This window comes from Carlito syrichta, unplaced genomic scaffold (assembly GCF_000164805.1).
Source record: "Carlito syrichta isolate Samal-C Ts95f unplaced genomic scaffold, Tarsius_syrichta-2.0.1 Scaffold315850, whole genome shotgun sequence".
Classification (NCBI taxonomy): domain Eukaryota; kingdom Metazoa; phylum Chordata; class Mammalia; order Primates; family Tarsiidae; genus Carlito; species Carlito syrichta.
This window is the reverse complement of record NW_007259946.1, coordinates 244101-269817: the sequence shown is the minus strand read 5'-3', so window position 1 is coordinate 269817 and position 25717 is coordinate 244101. Positions and strand designations below refer to the sequence as shown.

The 25717-nt window shown below is 38.7% G+C and overlaps 1 protein-coding gene across 2 annotated transcripts in view; it reads right to left on the bottom strand.

Annotated features, from left to right (window-relative positions):
- The window catches only part of VPS13D (vacuolar protein sorting 13 homolog D), a 255403-nt gene that overhangs the window by 179438 nt on the left and 50248 nt on the right, over window positions 1-25717 (bottom strand). For both annotated transcript variants that reach the window (XM_021706673.1, XM_008073459.2), the window contains exons 21-27: window positions 23349-23439; window positions 21189-21315; window positions 19230-19410; window positions 10250-10432; window positions 5440-5665; window positions 2507-2717; window positions 80-251 (exon numbers count right to left, since the gene is read on the bottom strand). In XM_021706673.1, the coding sequence (XP_021562348.1) occupies window positions 80-251; window positions 2507-2717; window positions 5440-5665; window positions 10250-10432; window positions 19230-19410; window positions 21189-21315; window positions 23349-23439 (1191 nt within the window). The remainder of the gene's footprint in view (window positions 1-79; window positions 252-2506; window positions 2718-5439; window positions 5666-10249; window positions 10433-19229; window positions 19411-21188; window positions 21316-23348; window positions 23440-25717) is intronic.

Genomic DNA, 25717 nt, shown 5'->3' with positions numbered 1-25717 from the left:
GGTGAACTGGAGGACTAGATACACAGGGTGACCATCAGCTGAGACTGAGAGTTACAGAAGAACACAAGGTCTCACTCACATGAATTCTCGGATCTTGTAAATCATAAGGCCGCATAAATTCCTCTATGGGTTCTCCAAGGTTGTTCTCTAACAAGCCACGGATCAGCTTGTATTTATATAGGTCCAGGGAGCAGTGAACTGAGGACAGATTGCCATGGATAGATATGTCTGGCACAGTATGACTTATTTCTCTATGAAAAGAAAAAGGTCACTTACACAACCAAGTCACTAAAACTTAACATTGACAAAGCGCACACCCAAACACAGGGCTACAATGTACTCACCTACATTATCAGCCAGTTAATTTCCAACTTCTAATAAAAAAAACATTTCATGTAGCTCCAAATGAAGCAAGTTATTATGACTGTCATGCTTCAACTACAAAAAAAACCCTTTTATCCCAAATCATACATTTGGAAAATTCTCAAATTAACTACCTAATCTATTAATATGGAAAATCTCATCAGACTCAGAAATAGCTTGAAAATTACAGCTGGGAAAGCAATAAAGAAAAATGTCAGGCTCCTTATTTATCTCTTCAGATGTATTGGTAACTAAAGGCAGACACTAGCATTTCACATTTGAGTCCAGATGGGGAATTGGGGTAAGATTTGAACAGGTGACTCATCTCAGCTGGAATGGGCAGAAGTTGAAATCAGGGGAATGGACACAACCCATATATAACTTATCTCAACATTAAAAATGGGTGAAGTGTGCTATAAGCATATAAAGTAAAGAGTTAGAATTTGAAATGGCAGAGGAATATAAAAAACTACTTTGTCTAAAGACAGAGAAAAACCTACATACCTACAAACAATAGAGTTTTAAAACATCAAGGTAGGGCATGGTAGCTAGGAATGGTAGCCAAGCATGGTAGCTGGGCACAGTAGCCGGGCATGGTAGCCAGGACATCTGTAATCCCAACACTTTGAGAGGCTAGGCCGGAGGCTGCTTCAAGTCCAGGAGTTTGAGACCAGCCTGGGCAACATAGTGAGACCTCGACTTTATTAAAAAAATTAAAAAGTAATACATTTTTTAATTTTGATTTTTAAAAGACCAATGATGCAATTAACAAAGAAAAACTGGGAAAGATGACCAAGTGCCATCTTGAGATCCTGTTTCTGTGGTGTGCGAAGCTGACAGGACACTTTGCAGTATGTATCACCCTCTATCTGGCCTAACAGTATAATTATCTGCACATAAACACTGACAGGAGTGGGGAAAGTTTAGATAAGCAGAGTAACAAAGCACTTTTTTGGGGGAAAGTATTGCTTGAAAAGAAAACAAAGTGTTCGATTTCTAAATAATGAAGCTCTTCTTAAGACTGCTTAGCCAGTAAAACTAAATATAACCCATGCCAACCATAATTGAACACCAGCCAGGGAGCACTTGAATAACAAGTAAAAGTGAAACACAAACATCCCAGTGAGAACCACTAAATTGTACCATTAATCCAGAGAGAAACTAAAAAAGTGACATTAAATGACTTGTCCAAACCCAGGAACTGTGAAGGGGGTGGCCAAAGAGGGATTTAAATCATACTCTATACAAGTAATGAGACTGCTTTTCAAAATGCTACAAATGGAAACATCTCTCATTTCTATACAGCCACACCTCATCCTTCCCTGGAGTTGAGATGCAGAATGTGGGCTGCTTTCTCCAAAATCAATGCCCCTCACTGAGAGCTACCACACACTGTATCAGCAGATCCCAGTCCATGTACATGGTCAAATAAGCAGAAGTACCATCCAATGACCTTATATACATCTGAGCATTGGCCCTGAGAGTCAGATTCTGTTGGCCCCAGGTATGTCTGGAATTGTTCATTTTCAAGAGGCTTCTTTCTCAGCCAGATATGGAACTAATAATGAAAACTGAAATAATGTTCTGAACTATAGAAATAAGCACTCTTGTGTTTCAAGGCCAACTGCAAGGGTTAATCAGGATCAGTTTGTTAGTCTTTATGCATACTTTCTGATTGCTTAATGGGGTGAAATGGGCAAACCTGCATCTAAACAATTATACTGATTAAATGGAATTCCAGAGTAAATAGCAATAGCAGGTCCAGAATCTATTATATTCAGAACACGTAATTTGAATGTCCGTCTCTTCCAGAAAACTTTGCCCGCAGTCAGGTCCCGTCTCTACACCACCCAAATTCAGGCTAAATTCATGTCCCTTCGTTTCCAAGGCACTGTTATAATCCTGTAACACAGTATCAAACACTAAATTAGAATCATCTAGTTACCTTCCTAAATCACTCACAAAACAAGTTTCTTGAAGGGCAGAAGTTTTCTTTTTCACCATAGTAGCTCTCATGCCTAGCACCCAGTAAGGACTCAATAAACATTAGTTAAAAGAAATAAGTGAATAGCTATGTTCTTCCAGACTTACCCTGACACCACCAATTGCCAAGTTAAGATTCTACTTGTAGTAAAACACTCACTTGTCCAAATTCCTTTCCACCTGCAATTTCAGCCTACAAGGCTCAGTTAAGAGGCTTCCTCCTGTCTGTCGCACAAAATAGGAGGGGAAGATCAGATCTCCACTACTTTCCTCTGAGGCCTTGGAGTATTCTCGTGGATGTCTCTCTGCAGCAAAGATGTCCATGTCCTGGAGATCCACCACAATGCAATCTAGCAGGCAGACATGGTCTTCTACAAGGAATCAAGGAAAGAGGGACCATGAAGAAAATGGGACCCCAGAAGGGCTGGCCCTGAACAAAACTAAAAATTCAAGGCTCATTCTATCTTTGGAAAATGTGGACAACTGCCTGCCTCCCCCTACTGTCCACTGCTCAGAAAGCTGGCCATCCAGAAGTCTCCACTTGGGCACCAAGACCTCCCTGTGCAAACCCCACATGCTCAACTCATCCTGCCTGCCTGCCCTCTCCTCCAAGCACACACTGTGTCACAGTCCCTCAGGATCTCAAGTCTATGCAGAAGCCTACTGCTTGCTTCTCTAACTCCATCTCAAGCCGCTCTTAGCCCTTCTCAATGAGCCTCAGGCACTCTTTGCTGCCTGGACAGCATTCCTGGTGGGACCTCAATTGAAACGTGGTCCTCCCTGTTCTCTTGTCTCTCCCATGATAATATTTATTATAATCTATCAATTTTATGTGTTTAATGTCTTTTTCATTAGTCTATAAATATTACCAAAGCAGGAATCATGTATAGCAGAATGTTAATATATTGGGGAACAAAATACAACTGGCACTAAGTGTGCACTGAACAAATCAGTTCTTGATTTGTTGATTACACATATGAAATAGATAAAGGTGGAGCTGATCTGGTGGAAGGGGGTAAGGAATGGGAATGAAGAAGGCTTCAGAGATTCCCCAAGGTACTGTCATGGAATTCTAGGGCTACATGGAAACAGTGTGAAAGCCATGGTCTTAATCCAAGGCAATATATCACTAATAGGAGAATTTCAGAAACAAAAGGCAAATCAGTAGGAGTGACATTGTTAGGAAAGAGACATCCTTTCTATAAAACATCCCAAATCGCATCTTAAAGGCATATGCCTTTATGTAAATCTGGTCTTATTCCTAATCATCATTGTCATCAGAGCATCAATAATGACAGACAAGATTTGTTGAGTGACCCTCAGGTGCATCTTCCTCTATGCTCTACATATGCATGCATGTAGACTGGTAGGCAACATCACGTAGGTTAAAAATTAGGTTCTGGAGTCAGACAGCCAAATTCATAGACCAACTCTTCCATTTACTATCGACGTAACAGTGGGCAAGTTAAATTAATCTCTTCAGGCTTTGTCACTTCACCTGTAAACTGGGAAGAAAAATAAAACTCTACAAGGTGTTATGTGGATGAAATAATTAATGTAAATAATGGGTGACAATATCTGATACATAGTATGTGTTCCATAACTTTATTTACATTGTATTTACACTATTATGATGGTGATAAGGATTCTCTTGTTTAACTGTTAACATAACTATCCACCCCACTTTCCTGTCACCTCTACAACTACAAAGTACTGCAAGAAGTTCATCATTCCTCTGTTCTCTCTAACAAAAGACATCAGTGGCCTCCCTCAGTCTGTGTCCTGCATGTCTCCAAGCCCATTCACACCAGACTGGTCTTTGAAGCTAATCATGTTCTGCCTCCCTGTCTAGCGCCTCGGAGCAGCACCCCACTTATACAGCACATCACCCACCTAGAATATATTTAAAAACAGAAAAGTCAAGATGGCCCACACCTATAATCCCAGCACTTTGGGAGGTGGAGGTAAGAGGATTTCCTGAGCTTGGGGATTCAAGACCAGCCTAGGTAACTTGGCAAGACCTCATCTCTACAATAAATCAAAATACTAGCCAGGTATGATGGCGCAAGCCTGTAGTTCCAGCTACTTGGAAGGCTGAGGTGGAAGGATCCACCAAGCCCAGCAAGTTGAGGCTATGGTGTCTGTGAGCACGCCACCATACTCCAACCTGGACGATGGAATGAGACTCCAAAAACAAAAAACAAAAATAGAAAAGCCAAAATAAGGCTCTCATTTTGGAATGACTAATGCTTTTCATCTTTTTGTGGGTTTTTTTTTGAGTCAGTCTCACTCTGTTGCCCAGGCTGGAGTGCAGTGGCATGCTCATGGCTACCGCAGTCTCTACCTGCAGAACTCAGGCGATCCTTCCGCCTTAGCCTTCCAAGTAGCTGGAATTACAGGCATGAGCCACCACACCCAGCTAATTTTTTTATTGCTTTTAGAGTTGCCCAGGCTGGTCTCGAACCTGTGGGATCAGGCAATCCTCTCACCTCAGCCTCCCAAAGTGCTGGGATTATAGGTGTGAGCCACCATGCCTGGTCAGAATGACTAATTCTTACAGTGTAGAGAAGAACACTAATAACCACATGGTTCATGGTCTTCTAAAAGTTGTGCTTACTACAGTATTTATGTTGTTACATAATTCACATTAATTTTCTAATGCTTTTTTTTTTTTTTTTTTTACTTTTTAGAATTAAACAGTGAGTGACTTGCAAGAATAGTATCTGGATAGTGGCTTGCAAGGACACAGGGCCCTTTCTGGTTATACTATCACCACCTGGTGGCATCTATCATCACCTATAAGAAAAAAATCCTAATAGATGACCTAAAAATCTCTTTGTTTACACTGTATCTTGCTAATTTAACCATACTAATACACTGTATCTATCTTGCTGATTTAACCATTGACCCACTGCTAAATCTGTACCTAAAATTCTTCAACCTTCTAAAGCAAAATCAAAATCTGATCATCACTCAAGAAATGTTGTCTCTTCGTTGGCATCTGCTTGGACACAATCTCTCCACCCTCTGGTTCCTGGAACGGCCCCCTGAATTCCCCTACCTTCACTATAAAGGTCTTTTCTCCTCCTTTACCTGGACTACTGGAAACTTGGCCGACAAACGGTGCAGCTTGTGGTCCTCGTTGCTTGGTAGAGGTACTGGGCACAAACTCACTCTTCAGACTGCCTAGACTCATTCCAGCAAGAGGCATCATGGGCTGCCCCTGGGAATAGGTTTCCCTGGCATCCTCCATGCCTGTCATCTTCTTCATATTGTGTTTGGGAGTACCCGTTGGGGAAACTGAAGAAGGCACAGATTCCTGAGAAGAAACGAAATAAAACTAGAATGCAGGAATGGACTGTTGTTGGTGGGACTATACCTTTAACACCTGAGAAGACCTGGTTCAATCCCTAGGATCTTCAAAGACTCCAGAATACTCACAATTCCCTCAGTCTCCCAGATCCCATACACAGAGGCTAAAGGGGACATGGCATTTACTGCCACAAATATCTGCAGAGATGTTACATATCATTTAATGGTTCTTAAAAAAAACAGCTCTTGACAACTATAGCAATTTTGCAGGACGATACCATCTTTTGGCTCAAGAGCAAATGTAAAGTTGCCAGTTGCTTCAAGTACTTTAATCTAGGACAAATGCAAGGAAAGCAGATCGTTTAGTCATATGATATATTGTTGCTTTGCTGTTGTGAAGAGGCTAATTTTATTCTAAGAAAATATGTCTAATGGCAATATGGCTCTAATAAGATTAGGCAGTAGACAGTGGCAATGTGTTTGTGCTTTCTAGAAATCGCCCCTCATGGGTTTATATTTCCCATCTAAGTAACTATAGAAATAAAAACAAAACGGAAAACAAAAAAGGTTAGCCATTCCTATTATGTTTCTGCTCAAGGGCATAATAATCAAAACAGCTAATAAAAATACAAAAGAGTCTGCAATTCTATTGAAAATACTACTTATTCTGAGCTCAGGGGATCCTTCCACCTCAGTCTTCCAACTAGCTGGAACTGCAGGCGGGTGCCACCACACCTAGCTAATTTTTGATTAATTGCAGAGACAAAGTCTCACTAAGTTGCCCAGGCTGGTCTCAAACCCCTGGGCTCAGGCAATCCTCTCAGTCTTCCAAAGCACTGGGATTACAAGCAAGAGTCACTGCACCAAGCCTACTCTTTTCTTATACACTTAGTACCTTCAGTTAACTGTTAACAGAGGAAAATCTATTTCACAAGAAAGATTCGATAATTGACTTTTAAGCTTCTCATGGTTTCTTCATCGAAGCCTCAGAGCTACATGTCTGCATGGCTCTTCCATTATAGGATTGTTCCCATGCGCCCATTCTCAGCGGCAGATTGGGAGTAGGGGAAAAAGAGTCCTCCCTATAAGGCTGCCTTATGTTTACTCCTCTCAGCTTTGGAAAAGAATACAAACATAGTGTTCCCTTTCACAGTTATCTTGAGTAGTAATAATAAGTAACAGTAAAAGAAACCAGTTCTTACTTGGTGTAATTTTTTTTTTTTTTTGGTAAGGCAAATTACTAGGTAAATGCCATTACTTAAGCATTTCAACATTAAAAACCCTCCCTCTTGCTTAATTTATTTAAACTTTGCAAAAGTTTGTTGCCCTTTCATTTGGTTCATCTCTACATCCTCTCTGTAGTTCGTTTAAATAAATCAATGGCTTAAAAAGATTAATTCAAAGTTTTTGAAAGACTCTGACTTAGAAATTATGGTTTAAGTATAAGCTATGATTGAGAAAAATCAAAAAAGCATATGCAAAAATGCTCAAATTTGTACTCATTAAAACGTAGGTTTATGCAAAACAATTCCAAACACACAGGAGTCATGAAACTCAAGGATAAATAGCCCCTCTGAAAGCTTTGATTTCAGAATTATTTCTTGTTCTTTAACCACTAGAAAGCATATTAGACAAACCTCACACGTGCAAATGTATTAAAGGGCAAGTGTAAATCAAAGTGACGGTTGGTGAAAAAGTTAATTATTCACTTCATACAGATGCTGATCAATTATGTTGAACTGTATATGTATACATGGCGAAGTAAACTTCATAGTTTACTTAAAAACACATACTTTAACAAGCAACACACTCCAAGCAGCCCTTATGGAATTCTACAGAACAACCACTGGTATGGAACAAGACAGTTTTTCTAAGATTTAAAGATATAAAATAAAATCACCAAGAAAGTACTACCAAGAACTTTAAAAAAAAAAGACCTTTTTAATGGGCTTTAAGAAGGACTTCTCTACATAAGTGGAAAGTAATATACATACACACACACTAAACCAAAGTAACAAGCAGGCTTTCCCAAGTAATGAGATATTGTAAAGGGCTGGTTTTTAAATTTTCTTTTTTAAGTATATGAATGTGAATTGACTGCTGAATCCCATAAGGTTTTCAGAATAACCAGGAGGCAAAAAAAAAAGCATATTAATACCTTGAAGAAATAGCGATCCTTGTATGCACTGCCACTTAAAATCAAATCCTCAAAAATAAATACAGTGAAATTTTTTCATTAAAATGCTACAAACTATATGCTATTACTTGACTTAAAATAAAAGCCCCTTTGCAAAAATATCTTTTTTTTTTTTTTTTGAGTTGGAGTCTCACTCTGTCGCCCAGACTGGGCACTCCCGGCCACCGCAGCCTCTACCCGCTGGGCTCCGGCGATCCTTCCGCCTCAGCCTTCCAAGTTGCCGGAATTACAGGCATACACTACCACGCCTGGCTGATTTATTGATTTATTGTAGAGATGAGGTCTCGCCAAGTTGCTCAGGCAGCTCGAACCCGCGGGCTCAGGCAATCCACTCACCTCAGTCTCCCAAAGGCGCAGGATTACAGGCTGAGCCACTGAGCCCAGCTTGCAAAAATTTCTTAAAATATTTTGGCAATTTTTCTTCTGAGACTAACTTCAGAGTTATAATGGTTCTACAAGTCATTCTACTAAACCTAAGGAGGGTTGTGGCAACACCTAATTTATAGCTGGTTGGTCAGAAGGACAAGAGACCCCTACTTATGACTGGTATCTGAAGGGGGCAGTCTTGTGGGATTGAGGCCTTAACCTGTGGGGTCTGTGCTAAGTCCAGGTAGTGTCACAACTGAATTGTAGGACACCCAGCTGGTATCTAGTGTTGGTATGGGTGTCAAAAGTATTGAGTAGTTTCCTTTTATATGAAACAGTTTAGCACAGGCTGATACAAAAGCATTCAAGAAATAGCAGTCTATTTTTGTAAGTCTTAAGATCTTACAATCAAATCTCATGTACATCTTCTCAAAGGCTATCTCTCTCTCCCTATGTTATTAGTTGTTAGGCTACAAATAGGCTACAAATAGCAGTAGCTGAGAATTTCAGTAAGTACTTTTTCTGACATGCTAAACTGAGCTTGCACAGAATAAGCAGACAGACTAAGGAAAAGCTACTGTGTAAACCAGCAAGGAATAATGAAACATACCAAGAACAGCAAGACCTCGCTGATAGTTTCAGAAATGTCACTCAGTCTCCTCAAATGCAAAAAATGGGTGGAAGGGGGCTAATTAGACGACTCCAAAGTCCTCTTGGCTTTAAGAGTCTGGGATTTCCTAAATGTTTCTTGTTTATTTATTCTCAGAGTCCTAGTTTTCCCAAATGAAAATAACAATCAGTCCAGGCATAGTAACTCATGCCGGCAATCCCAACACTTTGAGAGGCTGAGGTAAGAAGACTGCTTGAGCCCAGGAGTTTGAGACCAGCCTAGGCAAGACCATGTCTCTACACAAAAACAAAAAAAATTAGCCGGGTGTGGTGACACATGCCTATAGTCCCAGTTACTTGGGAGGCTGAGACAGCAGGACTGCCTGAGCCCAGGAGGTCAAGGTTGCAGTGAGCCATGATTGTGCCACTGCATTCCAGCCTAGGAAACACAGTGAGACCCTGACTCAAACAAAAATGCTCATCCTACTTACCCTAAACACTGTTGTAAGAAAATGAATAAATGCCAAAGTAGTTTAAAATTGGAAAGCAATACATTATTTATTATGTATTTCACTATTAAGACATTATTAAATGGTTTCAGATAGTACTTGCTTCAGCAGCACATATACTAAAAAAAATTGGAATGATACAGAGAAGCTTAGCACGGCCTCTGCACAAGGATGCCACACAAATTCATCAAGCATTCCATATTTTGCACAGTTTACAAAGGTCATTTGACAAAAAACCTTTGTGAACTTTCTTAGCTCAAGAAAATAACAATCAGGCCAGGCACAGTGGTTCATGCCCACAATCCCAACACATTGGGAGATCGAGGTGAGAGGACTGCTTGAGCCCAGGAATTCAAGACCAGCCTAGGCAAACAAGCAAGATCTCTCTCCAGGCTTACACTTTCTGGCTCACAGCTGCAGCTGCATGGACACCTCCAAGGTGCCCAGTCACATTAATATCCCTAGATAATCCTTATATCTACATCAAAATGCTTGTTTTCATTGATGAGACTCTGCTTTTAGTTTGGGCAACAAACTTTTAAATAAATAAACAAATGGCTTCAGATAAACCACAGGTCAAATCATAGCATCTGAAAAAAGTCACATAGTCTAAAAAGTTGAATTACAGATAGGAATGTGTTTATATAGGGAAAGTATCATAAAAAGATAGGAGGTTGGCTGCCTTGGTTTGTTTGTTCAAACAAGTTATTACCTACAGTTAGTAAGAGTTAGAGTTTACATTAGCTTAATTATGAGGTTAACTGAAATGTTAATAAACTGTCAAAAAAATTATTTAAGTCATCCTACAAAAGTAACAGCAGTTACGGATCACCTGACAGCAGTATATGAAGTTTTCATTAGCATTTCGATGCTGTTTGAAGTAAAAAGGGAAGGGGTATTGATTGCTCACCTTATCTTGTAGGGAAAAGGTGCCAGGAAAACCGGCAAAGAGAAACTTATTCTTGACTTTCAATTTCCCCAAATTTGCTACAATCAGATTATTTGATCTGGAACTTTCTGGGATAAGGAGAACAGGAGCACCAGCCTCAATATCCAGGAGAACCCGTGAACAGCGCTGGGCTTGATCTCTCACCTGAAAAAAGTAAGGAAAATTGACTCAGAGGTTTAGCTGATTTCCTAAGTTTAACAATCAAATAACCTCAGGATCCCAAAAGTTTCATGAATTTATAAAGCAATTAAAATCACACAGAGCACATTCTATGGCCATCGTGGAGTAAAACTAGAAATCAGTAACAAGTGAATAATGGAAAATCCCCAAATATTTGGAAACTGAACTACACATTTCTAAATAATCCATGGGTCAAAGAAGAAATCAGAAGGGAAATAGAAAAACAAAATGATAAAGAAAAACAAAATGATAAAGAAAGCATTATATTAAAATTCATGGGCTTGGCCAGGTGTGGTGGCTCAAGCCTGTAATCCCATCAATTTGGGAGGCCAAGGGGAGAGAATTGCCTGAACCCACAGTTCGAGAACAGCCTGGGCAGCATGGTGAGACCTTGGCTCTACAATAAATCAAAAAAATTAGCCAGGTGTGATAGTGCGTGCCTGTAGTTCTGGCTACTTGGAAGGCTGAGGCGGTTGACGCAGGGGTGACCGTGAGTGTGCCACTGCACTCCAGCCTGGGCAACAAAGTGAGACTTCAACTCAAAAAAAAAAAAAAATGCATGGGCTATACTTAAAACAATGCTTAGAGAAAAGTATACACCATTACTTTAGAAAAGAAAAAAGATTTAAAAGTAAATAACCAAGCCGGGCTCGGTGGCTCAGCCTGTAATCCCGTGCTTTGGGCGGCTGAGGTGAGTGGATTGCCTGAGCCTGCGGGTTCAAGACCCGCCTGGGCAACTTGGCGAAACCTCATCTCTACAATAAATCAAAAAAAATTAGCTGGGCGTGGTAGTGCGTGCCTGTAGTTCCAGCTACTCTGAAGGCTGAGGGGGAAGAATCGCCGGAGCCCAGCAGGTTGAGGCTGCGGTGGCCAGGAGCGGCCACTGCATTCCACTCTGGGTGACAGAGTGAGACTCCACCTTAAAAAAATAATAATAATAAATAAATAAAAGTGAATAACTGAAGCTTCTACCTTAAGAAACTGGAAAAAGAAAAGCAAACTAAACCTAAACCTAAATAGAAGAAAATAATAAAGAGAAGAAGCCAATGATATAGAAAACAGATTAAAACGGAAAAATAAATTCAGCATTTATACAATACTGCGCCCAACAGCCACAGAACATACATTCTTTTCAAGTGTAAATGGGCATATTTGCTAAGAGTATGCCTGGGCTGTGATACAAGCCTCAGTAAGTTGGTCATCTGAAGATAAATCAAGAAAAAAGGAAGGACACAAAATGTGCCAATACTGGGCAGGGGCACGGGACCCTGTTACAAAATTTACAGATAATAAAAAGATAAGGAAACCTATGAATAACAATCATTTTCTAAAAGTCCAAACTACCCACAGCTAGCATCATATTTAACGGTGAGCAGTGAATGCTTTCACCACAGTGAGGAGCAAGGCCAAGGATATCCAGTTTCACCACTTTTATTCAATATTGTATTAGAAGTCCTAGTCCATGTAAAAAAGCAAGAAAAAGAAATAAAAGGCATATAGGATGGAAAGGAACGAGTAAAACTATCCTATTTGCAGACAACTTAATCATCTATGTAGAAAATCCTACAGAATCAAAGAAACTCAAACTAATAAGTAGGTTTAGCAAGAAGGCAAGATGCAAGGTCAACAAGTCAATATACAAAAGTCAATTATACTTCTTATACTTTCAACAAACAACTGGATGTTGAAATCATTTTAAAACTACTATCATTTACAATCGTATGAAAAATCTGAAATACCTAGGGATAAAATTTAACAAAAGAAGTATAAAATTGGTACACCCAAAATAAAACATTGCTGAGAGAAACTTAAAGACCTAATTAAATGAAGAGATATACCATATTTAGGTATCCAAAGACTGGATATTGCTAAGATGTCAATTCTCCACAAAATGATCTATAGATTCATTGCAATCCTAACCAAATTTGTAGTAGACTCCGTTGTAAAAATTGGTAAACTGGGTCAGGTACATAGGCTCATGCCTATAATCCCAGCACTTTGGGAGGTCGAGGTAAGAGGATTGCCTGAGCCCATGGGTTTGAGACCAGCCTGGGCAACTTGGTGAGACCTCATCTCTACAAAAAATCAAAAAAATTAGCCGGGCTTGATAGCACATGTCTGTAGTTCCAGCTACTTGGAAGGCTGAGGCAGAAGGATTACCTGAGCCCAGCAGGTCGAGGCTGCAGTGACCATGAGCATACTACTGTACTCCAGCCTGGGCAATAGAGTGAGATTCCAACTCAAAAAAAAAAAAAAAAAAGAAAAAGAAAAAAATTGACAAGCTGACTCTAAAATTCATATAGAAAAGTAAATAACACAGAAAAACTAAAAAAAATTTTGAAGACAGTTTCTCATGTCAAACATACAGTTAACCATATGACTCAGCAATCCTTCTCTTAGGCATTCACTCAAGAAAAATGAGGCTGGATGCGGTGGTTCACACCTGTAATCCCAAAATTTTGGAAGGCCGAGGCAGGAGAAATGCTTGTGGTCAGAAGTTCGAGACCAGCCTGGGAAACATAGTGAGATCTTGTCTCTATAAAAAAAAAAATCAAAAAAATTAGCTGGGCATAGTGGTGCATGCCTGAAGTCCCAGCTAATAGGAGGGGAGATAGCCTGAGCACAGGAGTTGGAGGCTGCAGTGAGCCATGACTGTACCACTGCACCCAGTGAGGGTGAGCGTGAGATCCTGACTCAAAAAAAAAGTGCTCGTCTATATCCTACCTATGTCTAGGGATGGGAAAAATAAATAAATAATTTTTAAGTAGGAAAAAAAAGAGGGAAAAATGAAAATATACATCCACACAAAGACTCAAATGTGATATATACATAGCAGTTTTATTTGTAACAGCCCCAAACTGGAAATCACCCAAATGTCCAACAAGTAGGCAAGTGGGCAAATTGTTACATTCAAATAATAAAATGATACCCAGCAATAACAAGAAATGAATTGCCGATACTTACAACAACATGGATGGCACTCAAAAGCATTAGTGAAATAAGCCAGAAACAAATGGCTACATACTGTATTTTATTTCATCTACAGAATTCTTTCTAAAAGGCAGTGATAGAAGGCAGACCAACAGCTGCAGGAGGTAAGGCAAGAGCACTGACTGCACAGAATCAAAAGGAAATCTTTTGGGGTGATAGAATGTTCTTAACCTTGAATTGTGGTTACAGGACTACATAAAACCGTCAAAATTCACTGAACTATACACTTACAACTGGCAGATTTTATTGTATGTAAATTATATGCAATAAATGTATTGTCACAATAAAGCCAACAAAAAGTATAATGAAATATTATATAACCTTTGAAAGTGTTATTAGTAACTTGAGAAACATCTGTCATATATTGATCGGTAAAAAATACAGATCACAAAAGGACAAGACAGACACTTTAAATTTTCTTTTTGCTTACTCATATTTTTTTATCTCCTATTAAAAACATTATTTTTAACATTTTTAAATTGACAAAAATGTAAATAAATATGTATTACTTTTTTAAAAGAGAAAAACTTTACAATATAGAAAGCTATTGTTTATTTGAGATGTTAAACATATAAGTCAGAGAATTTACAAAACAACAAATACAGTTTTCACTTTCTAACTACACGATATATCGATATTATCTATCAACTCACGGCTAGTCTGTTCACTTTAAGTAAATCTCAGAATTACAAATTAATTCATTTTACTGGAGAAAATTTAGAAGAGAAAGATAAATAGAAGGAAGGTGAAATCACCCATAACTTCTCCTTCAGGGACAGATGCTGCTACCATGCTGGCAGCTCAGTCCTACCTCAAAGAGTTGCTGTAAGGATTAAATGAGACAGTACACCTGAACACTTAGAGGTATTGAATATGTAGTAGCTATTATTGTTGCCACATCAACACCATATTCAGTCTTTTTTTCCTATATACACAACTATGTATTTTTTCAGTTCAAACTATTAACTTATAGATTCAAAACGAATAAACTATCAATGGCATCCTTGGAAAGCTCTTACATTTTTAACATGCCTTCAGTTACATGTTAATGGGAGAAACACCCAATCATGAGTCAGACAACCAGAGTTAACAATGTTTCCTCACCTACAAAATGAAAACAACATACCTCCAACCACCACTTCATTAGGTATTATCATAACTGTCTTTTTATTTTTCCTTGTTTATATCCTCTCACTAAAATGTAAACTCCATGAGGGCAATGATCTTGTCTTTCTTGTTTTCCACTATGTTTCTAGCCCCTGGCAGACTACATGACACATCATTCCTAAATAATCGTAGAAATCAACAAAAAAGGTTGCTGTAAGGATCAAATAAGATACTGCATGAGAAAGCACTTTGAAAACTCCAAAGCATCACTCATCTATATAATGATTACCAAATGTACAGCCTACTTATTTCTGCTACTTCCATATTCTTACCATAATTAAGTCAACAGAATAACAGTAAGAAAAATAACTTGCTGTTGGTCACATAGCTTACAGTGGCAAAATCTACATTCCTGATTTTTGTCCCAAAGTTTCTTTTTTTTTTTTTTTTTTTGAGTTGGAGTCTCACTCTGTCACCCAGACTGGAGTGCAGCGGCCGCTCCCGGCCACTGCAGCCTCAACCTGCTGGGCTCCGGCGATCCTTCTGCCTCAGTCATCCAAGTAGCCAGAATTACAGGCACGCACTACCACGCCCGGCTGATTTTTTTATTTATTGTAGAGATGAGGTCTTGCTGCCCAGGCGGGTCTCAAACCCGCAGACTCAGGCAATCCACTCACCTCAGCCTCCCAAAGGCGCGGGATTACAGGCTGAGCCACTGAGACCAGCTCCAAAGTTTTAAGTGGCAACATCACTTGCCAACAACAGTTGCTTAGTGAATAAAGTTTAACAAATATGAGAGACTAAATGCAAAGTAGATTACTTAGAACAACTATATCATATTTCTGGGGTAAAATACAAAGGAAGTAATTTTTATGTGGCCAAATCAAATCTGGTACAATCGATAAGAAATTTAAAGTCCTATAAATCATTATTTACAGACATCAGAAAATGTAGGAATAAAAATCCAGCTACAAGTCAAATACACTGTCACCAACATTAGGAGAAAGGAATTTAAGTTTCAAACAAAATAGCCTCTTGATCTTATCAGCAAATAAAAGTAGGGCTTTAGCTCTCTCTGTAAATCTAAGTAATTCAAACAGCTGGGATTAAAGATTCTTAAGAAGATCAGCTTTTCTTCAAATCCCACATATTTAAAGATGTTCAAAATAGAAAGACATTCCTTTAACCTCCCACTTGTCTTATATAATTTGATAAAGCAAAACTTAAAAGACTTATCTTTCAACTCTGCTTAACCCAGGAAGTTAAACCCAATTACTTAGTAATGCACAAGTATCTCATTTCCTAACTCAAATAATTCACCACCATAAGATTTACTACTGTCTAAAATACATAGGAAAAAATATACAACAGACAACATTTAGCAGACTTGTATTGAGAGCCACAAAACTATTCAAAACCTTGATCAAACAATACCATTTACAGGAATCAATCCTACAAATATAATTCACAAAGTGAAAAAAAAAACTTCACTTCTGTGAAGATATTCACAAAAACATTACTCATAAGAATGAAAAGCTAGAAGCAATTTAAATCTTAAAAATAGGAAAATGGGCCAGGCGCAGTAGTTTAAGCCTGTAATCCCAGAACTTTGGAAGGCCAAGGTGAGGGGATTGCCTAAGCCCAGGGGTTCAGAACCAGCCTGGACAACTTGGTGAGACCTCATCTCTACAATATATCAAAAAATTAGCCGGGCGTGGTAGTGCGCACCTGTAGTTTTGGCTACTTGGAAGACTGAGGCAGGAGGATCACCTGAGCCCGGCTGATGACGCTGGGGTGGCCGTAAGCGTGCCATTCTACTCTAGCCTGGACAACTGAGTGAGACTCTGACTCAAAAAAAAAAAAAAAAATAGGAAAATGGTTAAATAAACTAACTGATTATATAGTTATTATATAGGATAGCTATGACAATGTGAAGCAAGATGGAAAAAGAGAATACAAAAGGCAAAGAAAAAAGCTGGATTCAAAAGTGTATACATAAAATTATCATGTTTTATGTGCTTCACAATATATACATATGTTATTCCTCAATTTAAAGTTAGGCCAGGCTTGGTGGCTCAGCCTGTAATGCCAGCACTTTGGGAGGCCGAGGTGAGTGGACTGCCTGAAACCGCAAGTTCGAGACCAGCCCGGACAACTTGGCGAGATCACGTCTCTACAATAAATAAAAAATTAGCTGGGCGTGGTAGCACGCACCTGTAGTTCCAACTACTTGGAAGGCTGAGGTGGAAGGATCGTCAGAGCCCAGCAGGTCAGTGCTGGGGTGGCCATGAGAGTGCCACTGCACTCCAGCCTGGGCAACAAAGTGAGATTCCAACTCAAAAAAAAAGTATATGACCATAAATGTAATACCATTTTATACCATATAATCGACTCAAAATAAAAAGTCTGACAATACAAGTGTTAGCAAGAATATGAATTACCTGTACAGTGCTGATGGGAGAATGCAATTGATAACAACCATTTTAGAAAACAATCTGGTATTATCTTGGAAAGACAAACATGTGCATCCTATGGCCCAGTAATTCCACTGCTAGGTATCTCAGAGAAACTCTGACACACATGCCTCAGGAGTCATAGTACACAAGAGCACAACACTGTAAACAACCCAAATGTTCCCCCAGGAAAACGAATAAATCATCTGTGTTACATACAATAAAATGCAACAGTGAAAATAAGTTAAACGCTATCACATGTCACAATATGAATGAATTGTATTAACATACTAAGTGGAGGGGGGAAGCAAGTCACAGAACATTAAATAAACCTGAATATCGTTTTTATAAAGATCATAATAAAACATATAAAGATATTGCTTGAGAACTTTTTTTTAAATCTTAGAGGGACTTAAAGACCCAAAAGTCACAGAAGAGTTACCTGAGTAGACAGGGGAATGAGATGGGGAAGGAACACAGGCCATGCATGCAGCAATATTAGTAATGTTTCCACTCTCAGTATGGTGGTGGGCTCAGAGATGTTCATTTCATTATTATACTCTAACATATAAATGCTGTCAAACACTAAATTCTTGTTTAAAGTTTTTAAAGAAGGGAAAAAAGTTTATATATTCCATGATTAAACCATGGAAAATGCATTTAAAAATGAAAGTAAATTAAAACATAGCTAAGGTACAACTAGTAAAACTGTACAATCTTCTTTTCTTATAATCCATAATTTGATTATGCTACTTTTATATTTTTTAAAAATACATCATCTGGAAGATACACAGTAACCATTGATTGTTTCCAGGAAGAGAAACTGGGTGGTTGAGGATAAGTAACTTAGGAGACTTTTCTCCAAATGCCCTTTTTTTTTTTTTACTTTAACACTGTACCAAATCAATATATAACGTATCCCAAAAAATTTAATTTAAAATGTAAGACAGGGTCTATTTCTTAAATTATAATCTTTAGGCTGGGCGCAGTAGCTCAAGTCTATAATCCTAGCACTCTGGGATTCTGAGGCAAGAGGATTGCTTGAGCCCAGGAGTTCAAGACCAGCCTGGGCAACACAGCAAGATCTTGTCTCTACAAAAAATTAGCTGGGTGTGGTGGTATACACCTGTATTCCAGCTGCTCAGGAAGCTAAGGCAGAATGATTGCCTGAACCCAGGAGGTCGAGGCTGCAATAAGCCATGATTGTGCCACTGCACTCTAGCCTGGGCAACAGAGAGAGATCATGACCCAAATAAATAAATAATATACATATATATGTGTATATAATCTTTCACCTAATAAAGTTTTTTTTAAAAAGGGCAACTAACACATATCTACAAGTAACTACATTGTAATTATTTTCTGTGGTTCCCAAACTGCACCGAACCTCCACAGAATGCAGCACTACACTCATGGGGTGCTGCCAGGATATCCTAACTTTCTGAGGAAAAAACAAGATCTGCCAGACATGGTACAAACTACTAGCCTGCGGGAGTTTACATTCAATACCAGTTCATGCTATGTTCCTTTCAATGAGGTCGTACCTTTGTGAAGCTGTGTCTTCAGGGGCTGCTATGATAAAAAGCAAGTACCATGAGAAAATAAATGTGGAACAACAAGTTTGAGAAGTTATGCAGGGTGCAAAAGACACATACAGCCTATCAGCCATTGTGGTTATTTATGAATAAAATTAAAATATTCTTTCAATAGATGTGTTGTTATTTTTCCAAACAGCTACTAAGTTGTTGACATGTACTTATTAAGTTGTTTAGACTTAATTACTTTGTAAATGGAAATACCATTAGGTGTTTCTTTTGGCCTAGGATGTGCTATGGAAAAATACCAAGACACTAAACTCAAGTTTGGGAACTTCTAATCTACTGTACTAGAAAAAACCTACCACTTTCCAAGAGAAGTATCCCACTAATGTCCTAAAAGGGACAGAAGTCCTAACCATTATTTGTAAATTTCGCTTATCTTTTTTACAAAAAGTTAAAGCTAAACTTTAACAGCAATTTAGGATGATAGAATAAAGAAGGAATAAAGTGCTCCAGTTACAGTAAGATTCCCTAGGTACTCTGCTCCATGGAGGGCATATTAGTAAGAATAAATTATTTTTCTGTGAATTTTTCAGATTTATTTCTAGAAGCTTCAAAGTGCTATTGATCAGTCAAGCTGGAAAAGCAGTTTGGAGAAACCAGGCTACCTACCGTCTGCCCCTCAATGGCAGCTCGTTGCCGCCCTAAGACATCTTGCAGCTGAGTGAAATGCTGAATGAAGGCCACCACCTCTGCCTGGAAGCGCTGAGTGTGCACATACTGCACAGAGGCCATCTGGAGGCTCACCCGAATGTCATGTTCTCTCCGGAGCAGAGGGTCGGGCCGCCCATATCTAGAAATTAGGACGAAATGTCACTCAGACAGCAGCAAGACACAAATTAGGTTTGAAGAAATCTCAGGTTTAGAGGTTTCCCCAAAAACAGCTTTAACTGTTAAGTGGGAATCCACAAATAAGTTTCACAAAGTCAACTCCGACAGGCACTCTCTCTGTAAGCTTCTACAATGTGCTGATGATAATAGCTATGAGTCTATTGTGACAGCCAGGGCTATACCCAAGTGGGCAGCTCCAGTACTGGGCTCACTCGGAGGCCCCCCATGGGTCTGATCTCTCACCCTCCTCTTTTTCTGCCTTTAAGGAAAGCTCAGCATTCCTGCTAACTCTGTCCCTGGAAGAGATTGTGAGGATATGGACTTGAAAAACAATAAAAATAAGGCCATGAAAAATGGTTAACGAAAATTAAGCATCAGAGTCAATATTTCTGGGAAAAACTGTCTTCTAGAGCCAGAAAGAAGTCTTCTCGTTACTTCAGTGAAATGTAGACAAAGAGTTTTAGAATCTACATTTATAGATAAATGAGAAGACTTTTACAAACTGTTTTACATTTAGCAGAGCCAGGTGTCATAATAAGTTATTATACAGGACATAGTCAACTCACATTTGCTGAGCACCTATTTTGTGCCAGGATGAAAATTAAGAGTATTACATTAATTATCTCATTTATTATGGAATCATGCCACTGTGGTATGTAATATAAACAAATCAAATCTCAGTAGAGTATGACATAATCCCCCTAAAAATTAAAAAGTCCTCAGACAACATATAGGACAGATTTTTCTCAACCTGGCTTGAACATCAGCACGTGTAAAACAAAGAGAAAAAGACTGAGCACCACCTTAGACCAATTAAATTGGAATATTCAGCGGCAGACCTAAACATCTATATTTTCTAACTCCTCTCAAACAAGTTGAAAGCCACCTCTTTAGACTCTATTTTTTGAGAAAAATCATTCTTTAATAACCAGATTTTACCTTCTAAAATCTAAAATAAAAACAATTCAATATAGATTGTGTTAATAAACAAAAAAATGCATAAGGCAATTGAACACTCATATCACTAACATTCTCAGGCTAAAATCATTCCAGAACTTTTAGATCTAGATGGATGCTTAAAAATGAGCTAACGACTCCAGTCCCCTTAACACTTAGACAAAAAGACTGATGCATGGAGAATAAGTGACTCCTCTCAGGTCACAGGGCAAGTGAGTGGAAAACCAGCATGAAAGCCAGGCCTTTCAATACCAGAATCATTTCCATCATAGCCCATCTGTTTATAAAGTATGAATAGCCTACTACAACACAGGTGCATTTTAATGAAATTTAATATAAGTCAGGAAAGACTCCTCATAACCAGACCTTTTCTTTTTCTTTTTTTTTTTTTAAGTCGGAGTCTCACTCTGTCACACAGGCTGGAGTTCAATGGCACGTTCACAGCCACCTCAGCCTTCCAAGTAGATGAAATTACAGGCACGCACCACCATGCCCGGCTAATTTTTTTATTTACTGTAGAGACGAGGTCTTGCCAAGTTGCCCAAGCTGGTCTCGAACCCCCGGGCTCAGGCAATACTCTCGCCTCTGCCTCCCAAAGTACTGGGATTACAGGCATGAGCCACCACACCTGGCACAACCAGAGCTTTTCAATTTCACTTAAGAAAGTAAAAATTTTTTAAACTTTTCTTCATTATTTAACAAACAATTTGAAACAGCAAGAGATTATGACAAAATATCAAATGAGAAAAAGATAGGTTTTTTTTGGTTTTTTTTTTTTTTTACTTAAAAGTCTGGAAGATGAGTGCTTCTTCTCCACTTGTGGTAAACCGTTCTCTGTAGAACTCCCCATGGGCGGTCAGGTCACTTAGAGACAGACTCCCAATGCTTCCCTGTAAGGCAAGGTCTCCCTCTGAGGATATAAAAGTTGAAACACATTATTATGTATCTTTTTTTGTCACACACTTTAAATATGTCTGGAACAAAAGCTGATAAACACATGACCCAGACTTTTCACTCTGTAATCAAACTAAAGGTCTAAGCAAATTTCCATATTCCAAAACACCCAGAAAAATATTTCATGCAATATTTCAAACAGTCTCAATGAAGAAGCCCAAAGGGGATTGAAATAATACAGCAACATGACACACTAACATTTATAAGGAGAAAGAAATTAAAGCAAATGCATACACAATTTAAAGGACAAAATACTCCAGACATGGTGGCTTACATCTGTCATCCCTGTACTTTGGGAGACCAAGGCAGGATGACCGCTTAAACCCTGGAGTTTAAGATCAGCCTGGGCAACATAGCAAGACCTCATTTCTACAAAAGATCAAAAAAATTAACCAGGTGTGGTGGTGCACGCCTGCAGTACCAGTTACTTGGAAGGGAGAGGTAGGAGGATCGCTTGAGCCCAAGAGGTGGAGACCATGGTGAGCAGTGATCACGTCACAGTACTCCAGCCCGGGCAAGAGTGAGGTAGTGACAAATTAATTAATTGATTAATTAAAGGGAGAAAACATTTCTAAATACAGATAGAAACCTTTTTTTTGAGTTGGGAGTCTCACTCTGTCACTCATACTGGAGTGCAGTGACATACCAAGACAAGATTACAGCTAACGGCAGTCTCAACCTCCTGGACTCAGGCAATCCTTCTGCCTCACCCTTCCTAGTAGCTGGGACTACAGGCATGAACCATCATGCCTGGCTAATTTTTTTATTTCTTGTAGAAATGAGGTTTTGCTATGTTGCCTATGCTGGTCTCAAACTCCTGGGCTCAAGCAATACTCCTGCCTCGGCCTCCCAAAGTGCTGGGACTACAGGTGGGAGCCACTGTGCTCAGACCCACAGAGAGAAACTTGATCCCTTCTGAGATAAAACCACTAATTAGAATCAGGGAAATGTCATCAGGTCTATTAATTGTACTATGGATAAAAGAATAAAAGAGGAAGTGTCAGAAATATGTCAGGTATTCAAGCAGCAGTAAGTGACTTTTAGTATGATTTTATAAAAAATCAAAATTAATGTTTCAGGTAGATAGACACTGGAGATACAGATTTGCAACTACTCTGATACAACATGAACAAAGCCCCTAGGAGGTAGAAAGATGAGAGAAGAGGTATACATGCACATCCAGAATGAGAATCTATAACAAATCATTATTAATATCCTGCTGATGCTGAAAAGGAATATTCTGTTGCTTCTGTGAAACAAAATTTATCATCATAATTATTACAAAGCCATGACTAAGGTGTTCATAGTTGGCCTGTTAATTCACCTCCCAATGACTTGAAGACACACACTTATTTTTTATCCCTAATGTCCTCTAACAAAAATCCCTAAGTTTCTATGAAACTTAAAAGATCAATCTCTCCTAGAAGGCTTTTCAAAGTAATTTACACCTGGCATGAAATCTCAGTTTCAGTTCATTTCTTCCCCAAAAGACATCCTTATTTTTACTACAGTGTCAACATTTTAGCTCCGTGATCTTCACAATTAACTACATGTTCCTTCAGGAAGGCATTAGCATTTTAATTCATACTTTATAAATTCCTACTATTTAAACTTGACATAATTGATCACTTGTGTTCTACTAAGAAGTTCAACCTACAAAGCCCTATTAGAAAGACTTCCAGCTTTGCCACAATATTCTCTTGCTACCATGCCCTCTGTTGGTAGCTCTTCCAATTTATAACAATAAAGCAAATATATCCCCGGTTTCCCAGAGACACCCTGTAAAATGCCTGTTCTCCAGGTGTAATTACTAATAATGACGCTTTTCACCCTCAAAAATATCTCCCCCCAAAATTATACAGCCACCCTAGATAAAGTTTGTTTTAAAAGATTCCTACCTTCCCTTGCATGGGAAGACAATTAGGTTTGTGATCAGAATGTTCAAATGCTGACTAGATTTTACAAGTTTGAGTTTTTGCCCTCACTTACCAATCATTTCCAAGTGCGCTACTAATTTGGACACATTCGCTTTAGCAAGCTCACTGGTGGTTTTATTCAGCACGAGTGACAGAGAATGAACCTAGGAATGGAGAAGATAAAGCAAGGCAAATGTTACTTGGGGAAAAGGTATCTTTCAGGGAAACAGCAGGACAAAATCAAGGAAGATGAGAAAGGCACAGGACATTTAAAGATAGTGCTTATAATGATGACAATTTCACTTTGATTTTCTAAGTCAGACAAACCAAGATCTGATGACAGAGCTGATTAAAAAAAAACTCAACTGCACAGTCTCAATTCCAGGTTCTATGGTGGCTTCTCTATGCTTACTTCATCTAGTCTCTGTTTGTGAAATGTGTGGGTTTTTCTAATATTATAAAACAATTTTTCTCATTTTAGTATTCATCATTAATATTGCGCAATTCTGTAATAACGCAAACAGACTCATTAAGTAAAGTCTCCTCTTAAGAAGTTCGTCAAAGCAAAAGAATGAATGTAATTTAGAATCTTGTTTCATGCCTTTGAACAAATGCTTAAAAGAAGCCCCTGTTGAACGAACGGAATTTCATCTAAGACCACAAAGATTTTCCTTCCTAGGAACAACTATAAATAGAAGAAAAACAAAATGCTCTGCCTTGAGCATAGCATTCTTTGTAACAAATAAAATTCTATAATGTAATAATGTAATTGTAATTACTAAAAGATCTTATACATCCAGGATTTGTTGAGTCAGGTCTCAACAATCTTTTTTGATCTGAGTTCTATCACTGGGGAGATAGCATTGATTGAAGAGTCTGAGAACAGAGTCAATCTTCAACTCAAAATAGCAGAGACCATGCCTTACTCACCCCTTTATCTTCAGTGTCTAGCATAGTAATGTTTGGTGAATGAATGACTGGGAGAAAAAAAAAGAAGGGAAAAGAAAAAAGGAAAATAATAGGAAAAGAAGAAAAACATATAGAAGAAGGCAAAGAAAAAAAGAGTCGACTATTACAGTTGGAACAATGACCTTGGGGGCCACTCTGGTGCCCTGGCAGTACGATTTTTGACACAGTCCACAGAAGGGTCTCAAGGCAGCAAGATCATCAGGAAAGGAGGAAATAAAAAGTCCTCTAGTCATTTCACCACAAGAACATGTATAGGGATAGAACCAAAAAAGCCCAGAATTTATTTATAAAAAATTGCATTAAAACTCTTACATCTTTAAACTTTAGTTACCTACAAAGTATTCTCTGATGCAACACACCTATCAAGATGCTTTTTCCACTGCTCAGAACAGTTTATGAACTCATCAATTTTGATGCCTTTTGGTGCTTTTGCCATTTTTTATTTCACCTCTTCCACAACAGCAAAATGTTTCCCTTTGAGGACTTTTTTAATGCAGGAAAACAAAAAAGTCACTCAGGGTGATGCAACCTTCTCAAAACTTCCAGACAAAAACTTCAGTTAATCTAGAGGAACAAATTCCAAGTGTACTACAAGGGGGCGACCTCCAAAAAAGAATTCTGGGTTTTTGGGCCCCTCGCGTATATGGGGTCTAAAAATGCTTTGTTTGGAGGAATCCAACCACGACCACCAAACCCCCTCTTAGCATGAATCTTAGAATCACTAAAGCTGGACAGCCAGATGTCACACACCTCCTGCTTCAGTGCCAGAGGAACCACACAGCACCACCTCCCATGTGTTCTACCAGAAGCTGAACCTGAATCTGATCAAGTCTCTCTAGAGCTAACTTCCATTTCTAAAAACAGAAGATAAAGGAAAAAGTCAAATGGCAAAACAAGGAAACAGACAAACCTAGAATGCGGACACTAACCTAATTTCTCTAACAAGTCAAGGAAAGTGGGCTGATTTACTTTAATTGAAAGAGATTTAAGAGATACTGCAGCAAATCTAACATGTGAAACATTTGGATTCCCTATTCAAAAAATTCACACATCATTTCACTTAGTAAATGAGGAAACTTAGGCTCAGAAAAACAAAGTAGTCTACTAAATTACAGAGACCAAAGGAAAGGCATGAGGTTTTTTCAACCACTCATTCCTCTCTATAGTTCATCAATAAAAGGGCATTTTTGAGACAACCAGGGAAATCTGTTTATGAACTGGTGAGTCTTATAAAATAACAAAAAATTCTTGTTAGACATGACAACACACTGTGGTATGTAAGAAAATGTCCACTGTTTTTTAGAAATAAATACTGAAGTACGCAGAGGTGGAATTATATATCTGGAATTTGTTTTAAAATACTTCAACAAGTCGGGCTCGGTGGCTCAGCCTGTAATCTCACACCTTGGGAGACTGAGGTGAGTGGACTGCCTGAGCCCGCGGGTTCGAGACCCTCCTGGGCAACTTGGTGAG